The 12,709-nt window shown below is 57.3% G+C and overlaps 2 protein-coding genes across 3 annotated transcripts in view; one reads left to right on the top strand and one right to left on the bottom strand.

Annotated features, from left to right (window-relative positions):
* Positions 1 to 1,090: 1,090 nt before the first annotated feature.
* The window catches only part of GORASP1 (golgi reassembly stacking protein 1), a 737,102-nt gene continuing 725,483 nt past the window's right edge, over positions 1,091 to 12,709 (bottom strand). Inside the window, exons 2-11 of one of the 2 annotated variants that reach the window (XM_049766424.1) lie at positions 8,290 to 8,364; positions 4,927 to 5,007; positions 4,423 to 4,626; positions 3,448 to 3,534; positions 3,216 to 3,346; positions 2,772 to 2,982; positions 2,167 to 2,323; positions 1,735 to 1,869; positions 1,190 to 1,603; positions 1,091 to 1,157 (exon numbers count right to left, since the gene is read on the bottom strand). In XM_049766424.1, coding sequence (XP_049622381.1) covers positions 1,353 to 1,603; positions 1,735 to 1,869; positions 2,167 to 2,323; positions 2,772 to 2,982; positions 3,216 to 3,346; positions 3,448 to 3,534; positions 4,423 to 4,626; positions 4,927 to 5,007; positions 8,290 to 8,352 — 1,320 coding nt within the window. In that variant the 5' untranslated portion in view covers positions 8,353 to 8,364 and the 3' untranslated portion in view covers positions 1,091 to 1,157; positions 1,190 to 1,352. Of the gene's footprint in view, positions 1,158 to 1,189; positions 1,604 to 1,734; positions 1,870 to 2,166; positions 2,324 to 2,771; positions 2,983 to 3,215; positions 3,347 to 3,447; positions 3,535 to 4,422; positions 4,627 to 4,926; positions 5,008 to 8,289; positions 8,377 to 12,709 lie in introns of those variants that run through there. The other variant, XM_049766423.1, reaches the window with a different exon arrangement.
* Positions 8,734 to 12,709, top strand: part of TTC21A (tetratricopeptide repeat domain 21A) — a 31,228-nt gene continuing 27,252 nt past the window's right edge. Inside the window, exons 1-3 of the mRNA XM_049766450.1 lie at positions 8,734 to 8,841; positions 11,723 to 11,852; positions 12,116 to 12,226. Coding sequence (XP_049622407.1) covers positions 8,815 to 8,841; positions 11,723 to 11,852; positions 12,116 to 12,226 — 268 coding nt within the window. The 5' untranslated portion in view covers positions 8,734 to 8,814. The remainder of the gene's footprint in view (positions 8,842 to 11,722; positions 11,853 to 12,115; positions 12,227 to 12,709) is intronic.

Here is a 12,709-nt window from a genome sequence, read left to right as displayed (position 1 = left end):
TATGCCAAAAGGGTAAATCCTGTATTTCACAGTTGTATAGAATAAAGACTTTAGTTAAAGTATTTCAAAGTGTAGCACACATTTATTATTCATTTTTTTCTTATTTTCCTTCATAGTGGATTAGAGAAAATAGGAACTTCTAGCTTCATGTTCACACTGGAAATAATGACATTAATATCTGTTTTCTGCCCCATAAGGGGTGAAGGAGGGGGGTGAGAGGGGGACAAGCTGAGGCCTGTGTGGTGGTAGTGCCTGTGGGCACAAGCAAACTGATACGACTGGTCTGTCCTGGGCTCCTGCGGGCCAACCTTAGCACTGCTGGTAGCTAGCGGCACGCGAGCTTTCAGTACACTCATAGGGCTAGAAGCTAGTGTGTGCTAACGTGGGGGCCTCTTCTATGACAAAGACTATCTCTCCAGCCCCCTAAGAAAGACAGTTCTTTGGGCTCTGGGTTCCTTTTAAGTGCAAACATCACAATTTAAGTGGCAAAGACAAGTCTGCAATGAGTGTTGCGTTCCGTGTGGTGAGCCAGGGATGAGGAAAGGTGGGGGGTGGAGGGAACTCTGCTGCGCAAAGTGCTGGGGGTGAGACGGTTCCACTGCCCTGAGGACCTGCCAAGCAGGAAAGCCAAAGGCACTGGGGGTAGGAGAAACAAGACAGAGGGCTCATTCCTGAGCCTTGCCCGGCCTGGTCACTCCCACGAGGGTAGCCAACAGCCGGGTGGTCTGCTTTGGGCAGTCACCTTAGGAAAGTCAATTAAAAATCGCAGCTTCTGTTCACTGTGGAAAGGCTGGCTGGCTACCTTGGCTGTTGCAGAGAGGAGCTGTGTCAACTCTGGAGCTGAGGACAGTCAGCCTGGGGCTACTGGGTCCGAGGAGTATAGCTAGCAACTGGGAAAGAAAGGGACTGAGCACAAACAGCCTAGAACTTCCAAGATCTCTGCCCCCTGGAGAGGCACAAGTCCACCCTTAGAGCCATAAAGGCAGAGTCTGCAGGGCTGGAGGGGAGGTGGGTGATGCAAGTTGACAGGGAGGCTGCAAGACAGACCTGCCAGAAACACCCAGCACGCCACCCATTGTCCCACCAGCTGCCTCCTCAGCCAAAGGGATCCTCCCTTCCCTCAGGCCACCTGGTGACAGGCTGACCTCTCCTCTCCTCTCCTCTCCTCTCCCACCTGAGCTCCTTTAACCGCAGCCCTGCCAAATCAGGACCATCAGGCAGAGGAAAGGCTCTGAGAGCGTCTCTTGGAGTCCGGGAGGTCGAGTTTAAGTGGAAACAGATGCAAGTGCCGCCTGGGTGGAGATCAGGACCCCCGGCAACGTTGGGTCAACATTTTTGCCCCAGCTAGAACGTCATTCCGAGGGAGAGGCCGGGGCCTGGCTGGCCACCTCCTCCCCAGCCTCAAGATCTGGGTTTCCGGTGCTGGCTGGTTCTTCCTCGGCCTGAGCTTCCAGCAGTTCAGCCGACAGCCCATCCTCTGGAGAGGCCGCAGAGGTGAGACTGTCGGGAAGTGTCAACTGAGGCAGGTGATCTGGCTGGACCTGGGCCCCGGGGCTGTCCAGGAAGGAGACCTCAAACTCCGACCCCGACCATGTGGCCTCGCCTGAAACAGAGGATGGGCTAAGGGGGCTTCACAGGACCTGGGCCAGGGTGGTCTCTGAGCCCCTCGTGTGCCCACACGGGAGAGGAGGTCAGGCCACTCAACAGGCGGACCCCAAAGTGTTGACCACTCACCTCCTCGCTCATGAGAGCTACTGCTGGAGCCCACATCCTCCGGGCCAGAGGCTGGCACTGTAGAGGGGGCTGGGCTGGACCAAACCCCAGCATCGCTGCTGTCCAAGAGGGTGATATCCGACATATCCAGGAAACCTGGAACAGGGGAACCAGCCCAACTGCTGCAAGGAGGCGGCCTGGGCTTCCTCAGTTCCCTGCCCCACCCTGCCTCCAGCCTCTGAGGGAACTGGGATGGGGCTTCCCACCACCCACTCTGCACCACTCTCCCATTCACGCACTGTACTATATAATCTGTGACCATCAGGTCATGTGTGACAAGTGGCATCTCTAGCAGGTCTGGGAGGTCTCCATGAATGAAGTCCATCACTGAGCCTTTTCAGGAGCCACTTCAGCAGCTTCACGCCTCCCCTAATCTCTGGGCTGGCCCACTACCTGGATCCATCACTCGCTGCAGTGGAGGCGGAGGCTGAAGGGACGTTTCCCGGGAGCATGCCAAGGCTGCAAGGTTCAGTTCCGGTGCCCCGTGGCCCTGACTCCAGGCCTCAGTAAGTTGCTCCTCTGTGGGAGAGCCAGGAACTTGCAACAGGGCCTGTGAAAGCCGAAAAGTGGGCAGAGTGTCAGTAGGGACAGTGCTGGCAGCCCAATGCGCCACCAGCCAGCCACCAGCCTTGAGTCCTGGCCTCCCCTGTAGACCTGACAGGACAGGACCCACCGGTGACACTCAAGGTGAGAGTGATGCCCCCTGTACCAACCCAAAGCCCACAGGCCCTTGGGGACCCCCTCCGGTGCCATGAAGTCACGGCCAGGCCCCCCTACAGATGGGAAGGCCAGGCCAACTTGCTGGGCCACTGGCCCCCACTCACCCTGCTGATCGTGAGCCTGACAAATCACAAGAGTCCTCAGCACCACCTCAGGTTCAAACCCAAGTAGTAGGAGGCCAAGGCAGGCCCCGTTTCTCCTACTAGGTCTCCAAGTTCAGGTGCCTCCCCTTTCTCTAACTCCCCTCCACCCCTGCTGCTCGAAGCACCCCCACGTACCTCTGTGTAGTCACCCAGCCTGGAGCCCGTCTCCGGGCTCAGAGCATCAGGAGAGTCCGGGGGAGCGGGTCCAGGTGGTGGGACCCTCAGTGGCGAGGCACCGGGTGGCTGGGCTCCAGCTGGCCGTGTCGTCCTGGGCGGCTTCCGGTGGTAGCTGGGAGGCTGTGTCGGGATCCGATGCAGATACCCGTAGCCAATGCCACAGCCCAGACTGCCAGAGGCCAAGAGTGTGTTCAGTCCAGGGTGTTGGCACAAGCAGCCTTTCCTCTGCTGTCACCCCCAATCCCCGGCAGCCTGAGAGACTGAAAGGTGTCCCCTACCTGGCCCACTGTCGGACTCGGGAACCCCCGGCCCAGCCCTCGACCTCCCATCAGAGGACTAGAGGGGGAAGCGTCCACACCCCCTGCCCAGGTGCCAGCCTGCAGCCCAGGACCCAGGAAGTACCTGCCCTCTCCACCCCAGGCTGCGTTGGGAGTGACAGTCACCTCCCGGCAGGTATCGGACTCGCAGTTGTAAACCATCAGCTTCAGCGGCTTGCCCTCGTGGGACTCGATGAGCGTGAAGAAGTCCTCGGACTGGGACAGATACGCAGCGGCTGAGCCCAGCACCCAGCCCCCGGACCAAGACTTGTATTCTGGGCAGTGCCTGCCCCCGTCCCGGCTGTGCCCACCCTCACCTCCTGCAAGATCTGGTCTGAGCCGACCACATAGTCTGTGTAGGGGCACAGGCCTGCGAGGGAGGCTGGTGAAGAGGGCTCCACGTCCTGCGGGAAGAACCAAAAGAGCCGAGGCTGGGACGACACGCCAGTTCGAAAGGGAACCTGGCTGCACCTGGCATGCAGCCAACCTGGGTCATGTGATGCCCAACATCCCATGTGGTCCCCCGAGCGTGACCAAGAGTAATTCCTGAGCGCAGAGCCAGGATGAAGCCCTGGTGGAGCACCGCGAGGTGTGGCCCCAAAACCAACCAAATCCAAAACTATGAACTACCTCCTCTTACTGGAAGAAGCGAGCAGGGAGTACCTCTGTCTCCTGTCCCCTGGTCCCCACGCCAGGGCCTCCAGCCGACCCTCCAGTCCCACTTGCCCAGCAGGAGGCAGCACCATAGCCCAGCTGCTGGGTTCCAGTTTCCGTTGAGCCTAGAACTGCCGATGTTCTTTTCCTGAGTTTTCCAGCTCCTTCCCCACTCCCCAATCTTCCCCTACCCCTTTTCAACCCTCTAATCGCTGCCAAGGCTTACTGTGACTGAGGAGAGATCATTTTACCCTGCAGCCTCAGTTTCCCTACATAAGTATGCTATGTGGTCCTTACAGGGCTACTGCCGTTTTTAAAATACCACAAAGGGGCTGGAGTGATAGGGCATTCGCCTTGCATGCTGCCAACCCAGGATGGACCTGGGTTCGATCCCCAGCATCCCATATAGTCCCCCAAGCCTGCGAGGAGTGACTTCTGAGCGTAGAGCCTGGAGTAACCCGAGTGCCACCACCGGGTGCGACCCAAAAACTAAAGTGCTAGCATGGGAGACTGCCTGAGAAGTGGTGCTGGCTACCACAGAGCACCCCAAGAAACCCTCCAGGTAAAAGACTCCTAGCGGCCAGTGGCGCCCAGACCAGAAAAGGGTTGTGCCCAGTCTGGCCCGCCGGCCCACTCACCAGCACATGCCACACGTGCTCACTGGCCCGTCGGAAGCTGCAGAAGCGGACGCTGGCACCCAGCAGGCCCTGGCCGCCCCACATGTTGCTGGGCACCACCTCCACCTCGCGCACCCGCATGGTCTTCATGTTGAACACCTCCAGCTTCACCGGCTTCTCCACGTTGGCCTTCAGCAGCGCTTTCAGGGTGTCGTTCTCCTTGTTCTGCGGGCAGCAAGGCTGATGCACCCCGATGCCCCCACCAGCCCTGGGGTGAGGCTGGATGGAGATACGGGCCTGTCCCCCCTCCCTCAGAGCAAGGATGCACCAGAGCTATAGCTGGACTCGGGGGGCTTGCACATGGAAACTACAGGCATGCACACTCCGTATCACACCTATGCGAGCGCACATGCACACACACACTCTCTCCTCTCTCTTTCTCCCTCTCCCTCCCTCCCTCCCTCCCTCCCTCCCTCCCTCCCTCCCTCTTCCTCTCCCTCTCCCCAGAGGCAGGAGGGAGCTCACCAGTCTTGAGTGCCCGATGGTGATGATAAAATCAAAGTAGGGCTCCAGGCCAGCCTGCTGGGCGGGGGAGTTCTCCTGCACCTGTCCACGACAGAGGCCCTACTTAGCACCCCCATTTCAAAAATGACCTGGGATCCCAGCAAAGCAGCAGGCACTGCCCTGCCCTCACCCGGTCGGTCGCCAGAACCTCCTCACCCCTGGCCATCCCCGCACACGGGCACGCGGTCCCTCCTTAGGGAAACAGCCACAGGTCACACGTGCCCAATGGCTCCTGGGAGGGCAGGGCAGCCTGGAGGATTCTCGCTGGCCTGTGGAGGTGCTGGGGAACCCCCTGCGCTAGGCCTGGGCTGGGCCAGGTGGAAAAGGGAAAGCTGTTTCAGGAAGGAAAGCCAGCAGGGAGAGATGGGACCCGGGGCTGCTGCCCGGGAGGGAATGTGAGAGTAGCAGGGACAGTGTAGGTGGGTCCAAGCGCAGACCAGCTGCCAGGAGTGGCGGCCAAGGAGATAGAGGAAAGTGGGGAGTGCCTGGCTCTCCCAAGCATGCTGCCACTTCCAGCAGGCGTGTCCCCAGGAGCAGACTGCCCAACTGTTGTGAATGGAGAACCCTCTCACGGCTGCCTGGGCACAGCCTGGCTCCAGAGGGCACCCTGTTCCTGGGCCCTGGGGTTTGGGATGAGGCCCCATGTCACCAGGCCTCTAGTGACAGATCATGAGGGAAGCCTTTGCACTTGGCCAACCGGCTCATCAGCGGGACTCCCTCCTGGCAGCGTCTCCAATTGGGTCCAGAAGCTGCCGCATGAGTCAGTCCAGGAACCAACACGAGCAACACCCACTGGGCCCTGGAGCCAGGTGCTGGGGAGGTGCTACTACTGCCAAGGGCACTTCCGGCCACTCCACCTCCCTCAGGGGAGCTCATCCCTGATGCCATGTCACCGCGAGCCAGCCAGGCTGGCAAGACACCCACAACCAGCCACTCCTGTACCAGAGTCCGGGGCCTCTAGGGTGAGCCCCAGCCCCACAAGGAGTGGCTCCCTGTCCTGACCTGGAAGGGGGCAGGAGGGAGTTCTCAGGTTTGGGTCTCACCCACCTACAACCCCACCTATGGCCTTCTGTGGCGGTAGGGAGGAGAGGCAGGGGCCAGGGACCTGTACCCCCTTGCTTGGTTTATGGTGTGGGCTCCCAAACAGAGAAGAGAGGAGAGTGACTCAGTCAAGTATGGACCCCACGGGGCCAGAGCAGTGGTGCAAGGCATTTGCCTTGCCCGTGCTAGCCTAGGACACACTGTGGTTTGATCCCCTGGTGTCCATATGGTCCCCCAAGCCAGGAGCGGTTTCTGAGCACATAGCCAGGAGTAACCGCTGAGTTGTCATCAGGTGTGACTCCCTCCCCCCCAAAAAGTATGAGCTCCAGAAAGTCTCTCCCAACCCAAGCTTCTTTGATCCAGGGCCATCAGCCACACCTCTAAATACACAGGGGTTGGACTTCCCCAGTCCCAGAGCAACTGCCCCATTGGTTCTTGGGGCCCTTTGCTCTTTTCCAGAAGATGAGGCTGGCAGGGACCAGGCCTACACCTGTCTGACTGAATAGCACCTCAGCATTATTCCAGCCTACCCTCCGCCCCCTGCTTTTCTCCACACCCACCACCCCATGCAAGCAGAGGCCTCACTCCCTCCTCTCCCCTCCAGGGTCTCCTCTCCCCTGAGCCCCAGTTCCTCCCATTCCTCCTGTCCCACAAACTGTTCCAAGTAGCTTTGCTTGTCCACCCTAGCACCCACACTCACCACCCGGACCCTGCTTTGCCATTCCCTGGCCATCACGGAGCCCACCCACACTTGTTCCTGCTCCCTGGAGCCCCAGGCCCACAGCTCTTGGCAACTGGGGTTCTCTAGGACCTAGAACAAAACTCCCAGTTTGGGGCCGAAGAGATAACAGCAATAGGGCATTTACTTTGAACGAGGCCGACTGGGGGCAAAGCCGGGTTTGATTTCCCGAATCCCATAGGGTCCCCTCTGCCTGCCTGGAGCGATTTCTGAGCGCACAACCAGGAGGAACCCCTGAGCACCACCAGAGAACCAAAAGAAAAAAAGAACTCCCAGTTTGTGAAAGGACATTTGATTGGGGGCAAGGGGACGGCACTCCATCCTGGGACTGTCCCAGTGTCCATCGCCGTGGCCAGTGCACATCCCCTGGCTAACAGGCTCCTCTTTAGCCACCTATACCTCATCCCACCCCACCCCACAGGCAGGCTGTGGGATTCTGCACTGGGGAATGAGTCCCCCCCAAGCCTGTCTTTTCCTAGGGAAACTCCCTCCCTGCACCAAAGGCCTGGGTCACCTGCTCTCCGTGTCCATGAAGCCTGCTCCTTGTGCCTGTCCCTCAGCAAAACATAAACAGCCCAGAGGACCCCAGAGGACAGGCTGGTCTTGCACAACCCTCTGCAACCCCAAGGCCTCACCCAGACACAAACAGGAAATCAATGCCCAACAAAGCTCCGGAAAGGCTTGAGAGAGACTAACCCGGCTTCCAGGACCTTCCCATCCTTTCCTAGGGTCCAGCCTCTCTCCTCTGGGTCCCCAAGTTCCACCAATGGCCCCCCAAGGAACTTCCAGGTGCCCTTCTCCACCCAGCTCTGTCACTTAGCACTAGGCCTCGAACCCTGAGCCCCTGCTGAGCCCAGACATGTCTGCCTGCGCCAGAAGGGCAGAGGAGCTCCAGACTCAGTTTCCCCAAGTGTGCGATGACATCCTGCTGGCTCTCGGGGGTCCCAACTGGGTCCTGAACCTGCAAGGCTGCGCAGAGGGCCTGGTGCCACCTGCTCCCGGTTGCCACTCGGGAGGGGAGGACTCCGGACCCAGTGGCCATTGCCCACCTTTGGGGGGGGCCCTGGGGAATGGGGGTCCCCGATTCCCCAGCACCCACACCCCTGGGATCCTTCCATTCCCCAGCACCACCAACCATGGGGTGCCCTGATTCCCCAGCACCTCCAACCCTGAGGCCACCCAATTCCCCAGAACCCCCATCCCTGCCCCCCCGATTCCCCAGAACCCCACCCCTAGGGTCCCCCGATTCTCCAGATTCTCCAGCACCCCAAACCCCGCGACCCCCGATATCCCAGCTCCCCCAACCCCGGGGCTCACCAATTCCCCAGTAACCTCACCCCGGGATCCCCCAATTCTCCAGCACCCCAGTCCCCAGGGCCCCTCGATATCCCAGAACCCCCAACTCCAGGGCCCTCCGATTCCCCGGCACCCCCACCCCCGGGGTCCCCCGATATCCCAGCACCCTCAACCCCGGGGTCCCCCGATTCCCAGCACCCCCATTCCCAGGGCCCATCGATTCCTCAGCACCCCCAAACTCGACTCACCCCGTGCAGGTGGAAGCCCTCGTCGCCCCCCGTGGGCAGCTCGGCGCTGGCGCCCAGCCCCATGGCTCCAGCCCGGCCGGCCGGCCCTGCGCCCCAAGCCCCGCGCGCGCGGACCCCGAGTCGGCCTGGGCGCTGGGTCAGCCGCGCCTGGTCATGTGACCCCGCCGTAGTCCGCCCGGATGTGACGATCATAGCGACAGCTCCGTTGCTAAGGACGCGTGTCCTGCCGTGGGCCCGCCTCCGGATGTGACGTTTGAGCACCCGCCCCGTTGCCAAGGAAGCGCGTGTCCCTCGTCCGCCGCCCTAGCCCCGCCCCCCGGATGTGACGCCTATAGCAACCGCTCGGTTGCCGAGGACGCGTGTCCTGTTGTAGGCCCGCCCCGGATGTGACGAACTAGCAACCGGCTCGTTGCTAAGGACGCGCGCTTGCCACTGCAACTGCAACAGCAACTGACAGCTGACAGCTGAGAGGCGTCAGGACCCCGGATCTCACCCACGCCCATTCAGAGCAGCTAGCCCCGCGATATGAGCAGCGATGACGCCTCCCTCATGGTACCTGCCCCCCACCCTACTCTGACTGAGCCTCAGAACTCTCCGCCCCCCAAAACCAGGGCGCAGGCTCCTCCTTCCTCCTTCCATGCACCTCCACTGGTCCGACATCCTATCACCCTGCTGACCCTTTTTCTCATCAGCCCGGGTATGGGCCACATCTGGCCACATCTTTTGACTCTGGGCTCAGTGCTCAGCGGGGTGGGTGGGTGGGGTAACCTTTGCAGAGGTCCCAAGTTCAGGGGTCCTCGAAAGTTCACTCTCACTTAGCTCTGTGCTCAGGGATCATTCCTGGCTCTGACCTTATTTATGGATGTTTGCTTGGCATGGAACCGGGTCTGCCTCATGCAAGGCAAGATTCCTATTTTATTTTATCTTTTCCTCCTTACTTCTGATGCTGGCTGATAGGATGGTTTGGGTCCTGATGTCCATTCCCCTCTCCACGCACCCAGAACCCCAAATACCATTCCAATTCTGAACCCCCAGAACCCAAACCATTGCATCCACGCCAATTTGCATCATTTTTGTTGAAAAACATATTAATTATTGAGTCCTAGATGGAGGTGGATGATGGTGAGATGGATGGATGGATGGATGGATGGATGGATGGATGGATGGATGGATGGAGAGAGGCCTTTCTCTACTGGCTTGGGCCAGTAGAGACCCCTTCATCCAGCGGTGAGGAAATGATCTACAGGCAATCATGTTGCAGGAGACATGAAGCTTTATTAATAATACACCGTATTATTATACACCTAGGCTATATATTATATATATTATATATTATATATATATTATACACCTAGGCTAACCTTTTAAGCAGCCTATTTCAGCTGCTCTGCCATCTCAACATGTTTCTTCTCCCTCCATCCTGCCAGCTTTCCTTCCCTGTCTCTTGCTGACTCTCTCAATACCCTTTACACTCCTCAGGGAATCCTTTTGTTACCTTCCAAAGACCCCTCCCATAAATGGGCAGGTCTGGGGGTGGGGTGACAATGTGTCATAGATTTCCTTCCTTGAACCCTCTGAGCCGCTTCTGAATTCAGCCCTCACCCAATGCCACCTCCAGTGGATCCCCTACTCTTTCAACTCATGAGCTTGTCTCAGCCAGAATTTCAGCTCCTGGGTTCCGAGCTTCCCACTTCTTGATACTGTTCAGAGGCACTGTAGCTCCTGGACATCACCAATAGTCCTTGTCCCCACTGATTCCACTTCAGATCTTTCACAGTCCCTGTCCTATAAAAGATACACACCCCCTACCATCACCACCACTCACTCCCATTCACCATCACCACCTACCTACCTACCACTCACCATTACCAACACCTATATCACCCATCACCTAACATTAACACCACCACTGCTACTAAGACCACCCTCCATGGCCACTAATTACCATCAATCATCACTAATACCACCCAGCACTCTTCACCAATACTACCAACACTACCCACCTCTTGCTGCAACACACCACCCACCACCACTATCATCACCACCATCAATATCATCCATCCATCATTCATCACCACTAAATACCACCCAATCACCACCAATTCCTTCACCACCTACCATCACCACCACCATCACTATCAATCATCCCATCTCCAACACCACCACAGACACTACCACCTACCACCATCATAATCACCAACTGTCATCACCTGACACCTACCACATAACACACCTCCACAAATACACACAGTCTATGTTGAGAAAATACATCTTTGAACTTAAATAGTCCAATTCCTTAGAACTTTGAGGTTGGTGTCTACACCTTCCATACGGGCCATCAGCTGTTTACTCTTTGACCATACAAATTCTCACACCGGCATCCATCCATCTTATAGGAAGTGACCCTTTCCTTTGAAATCTCAGCCCTTAAACTTTGAGACACCTTTGTCAGTTCATAGTATCCATAGATTTTTTTTTTGCTTTCTTGAGTGTAGAGATTGTGGCTAAAAGGACCAGGACATGGTTCAAGTGGTAGAGCACTTCACTGGAACGTTCCATTCCAGAAACCATATATACCCTCCCTGAGCCTTCATGCTGTGTCCCTGTGTCCCTGATGGCTCCAGAAAAGCACCAGGCCAAATAGAATGATGACGTGAGAGAGAGAGAATTTATGTGAGAGAGAAAAAGAGAGAATCCTAAGCACTTGAAACACTCCCTACAGACAGCCCATAATTTTTAATTATTAACTACAAGTGAGATGTTCTTTACTTTTCTTTGTTTTTGTTTTTGGGCCACACCTGGTGGTGCTCAGGGGTTACTTCTGGCTCTGCACTCAGAAATCACTCCTTGCATGCTTGGGGGACCAGATGGAATATTAGAGCTCGAGCCTGTGTTGGACGCATGCAAGGCAAACACCCTACCTGCTGTGTTATCTCTCCAGCCCCAAACTGAAATTTTTTTCTTCTAGTGTCCCTCTTTCTTTTCCTTCCCAGTCTAAGTTAGGCCCATGCCCGTTTCCCTTAAAATTAGGAGGAATAGGGCCGGAGAGATAGCATGGGGGTAAGGCCTTTGCCTTGCCTGCAGAAGGATGGTGTTTCGAATCCAGGCATCCCATATGGTCCCCCGAACCTGCCAGGAACAATTTCTGAGCATAGAGCCAGGAGTAACCCCTGAGCACTGCCAGGTGTGACCCCAAAATCAACAACAACAACAACAACAAAAATTAGGAGGAATATCTGGGGAATCCCCAGGCTCCTTTCCAAGTAACACTGCCAAAAGCCACCCCTAGGCTGTGGGCACAGGCTAAAACCCTAGATTCACTGCTCTCAACTTTGCAGAAGTGAAAGGGACTAGGTGGGGGAATAGGAGGAGGCAGGGCCGAGCAGAAAAAGAAGGGTCTGGGGTCTTCCGGACTCTCCAACTTCTCTTGCAGGCCGAGATCATCTACTACAGCCAGGAGAAGTATTTCCACCATGTTCAGCAGGCTGCGGCTGTGGGCCTGGAGACATTCAGCAATGACCCTGTGCTGCAGTTCTTCAAAGCTTTTGCTGTGCTCAAAAAAGGTCAGGACTCCTCCAGGCTGGCCTCCAGGAACAGGCTCTATCCCACTTAGCACAGAGCTCCCCAAGATGTGTTAAAGGGTACCCCTGGATCCAATGGGTCTGAGACCTCAGGATCTGCCGGCCTGCTCTGTACCTCTCTAAAATGAGAAGCAGAGAGATTTCTGCCCGAGTACTGGATCTACCCCATCTCTCAGTGCCTTCCCCCTACCACATCCCTGCTCTGGGGTCCCAGAGCCTAAACTCGTGGGGGGTTCTCTCTGCAGAACACCTCCAAGATGCCATCAGCAGCCTGGAGAACCTCCGGAATCACCCTGAGGTGGCCCTGTGCTCCATCATGGCCCTTATGTATGCGCACAAGCAATGTGAGAGCATAGGTGAGTGCTGGGGGGAAGTGGGGGAGGCGCCATGCTGGCCCCGGGACAGCCCTTCTCTGCTGCAAACCCGCTGCCAGGACATGGAAGTTCTCTGATGCTCTCCTCCACCCATAGCCCTCAAAGAATACCCCATTGCTGGGCCTGGTTGAGGGGGGGTCACAGGCAGAAAACATGCTAGCTGGAAGAAGTCCTCCTTCCAGACTCTGGGAGTGGGGAATGCTCTTCTTTGCCAAGATCTGGTGGGAAAGCCTTCAGTCCCACAGGCAACTATTGCTCAACCCCCAACCTACCAGGCGACTCAAGTCTCTGGGTTTCTGCTCCTGATTCAGAATGCACAGGTCCCTAGAGGACTCTGGGAAGGCTCTGCTTAGAGAGGAGACCTGAACTCAAAGCCAGGTTCTGTGCCCTGGACTGGTCAGCTCCTGAGCCATCCCAGGGGACAAGGTAGCTTCATACTGGGCCCCGAGTGAGGCAGCAGATGAC

This window comes from Suncus etruscus, chromosome 20 (assembly GCF_024139225.1).
Source record: "Suncus etruscus isolate mSunEtr1 chromosome 20, mSunEtr1.pri.cur, whole genome shotgun sequence".
Lineage (NCBI taxonomy): Eukaryota > Metazoa > Chordata > Mammalia > Eulipotyphla > Soricidae > Suncus > Suncus etruscus.
This window is presented reverse-complemented; position numbering and strand designations above follow the sequence as displayed.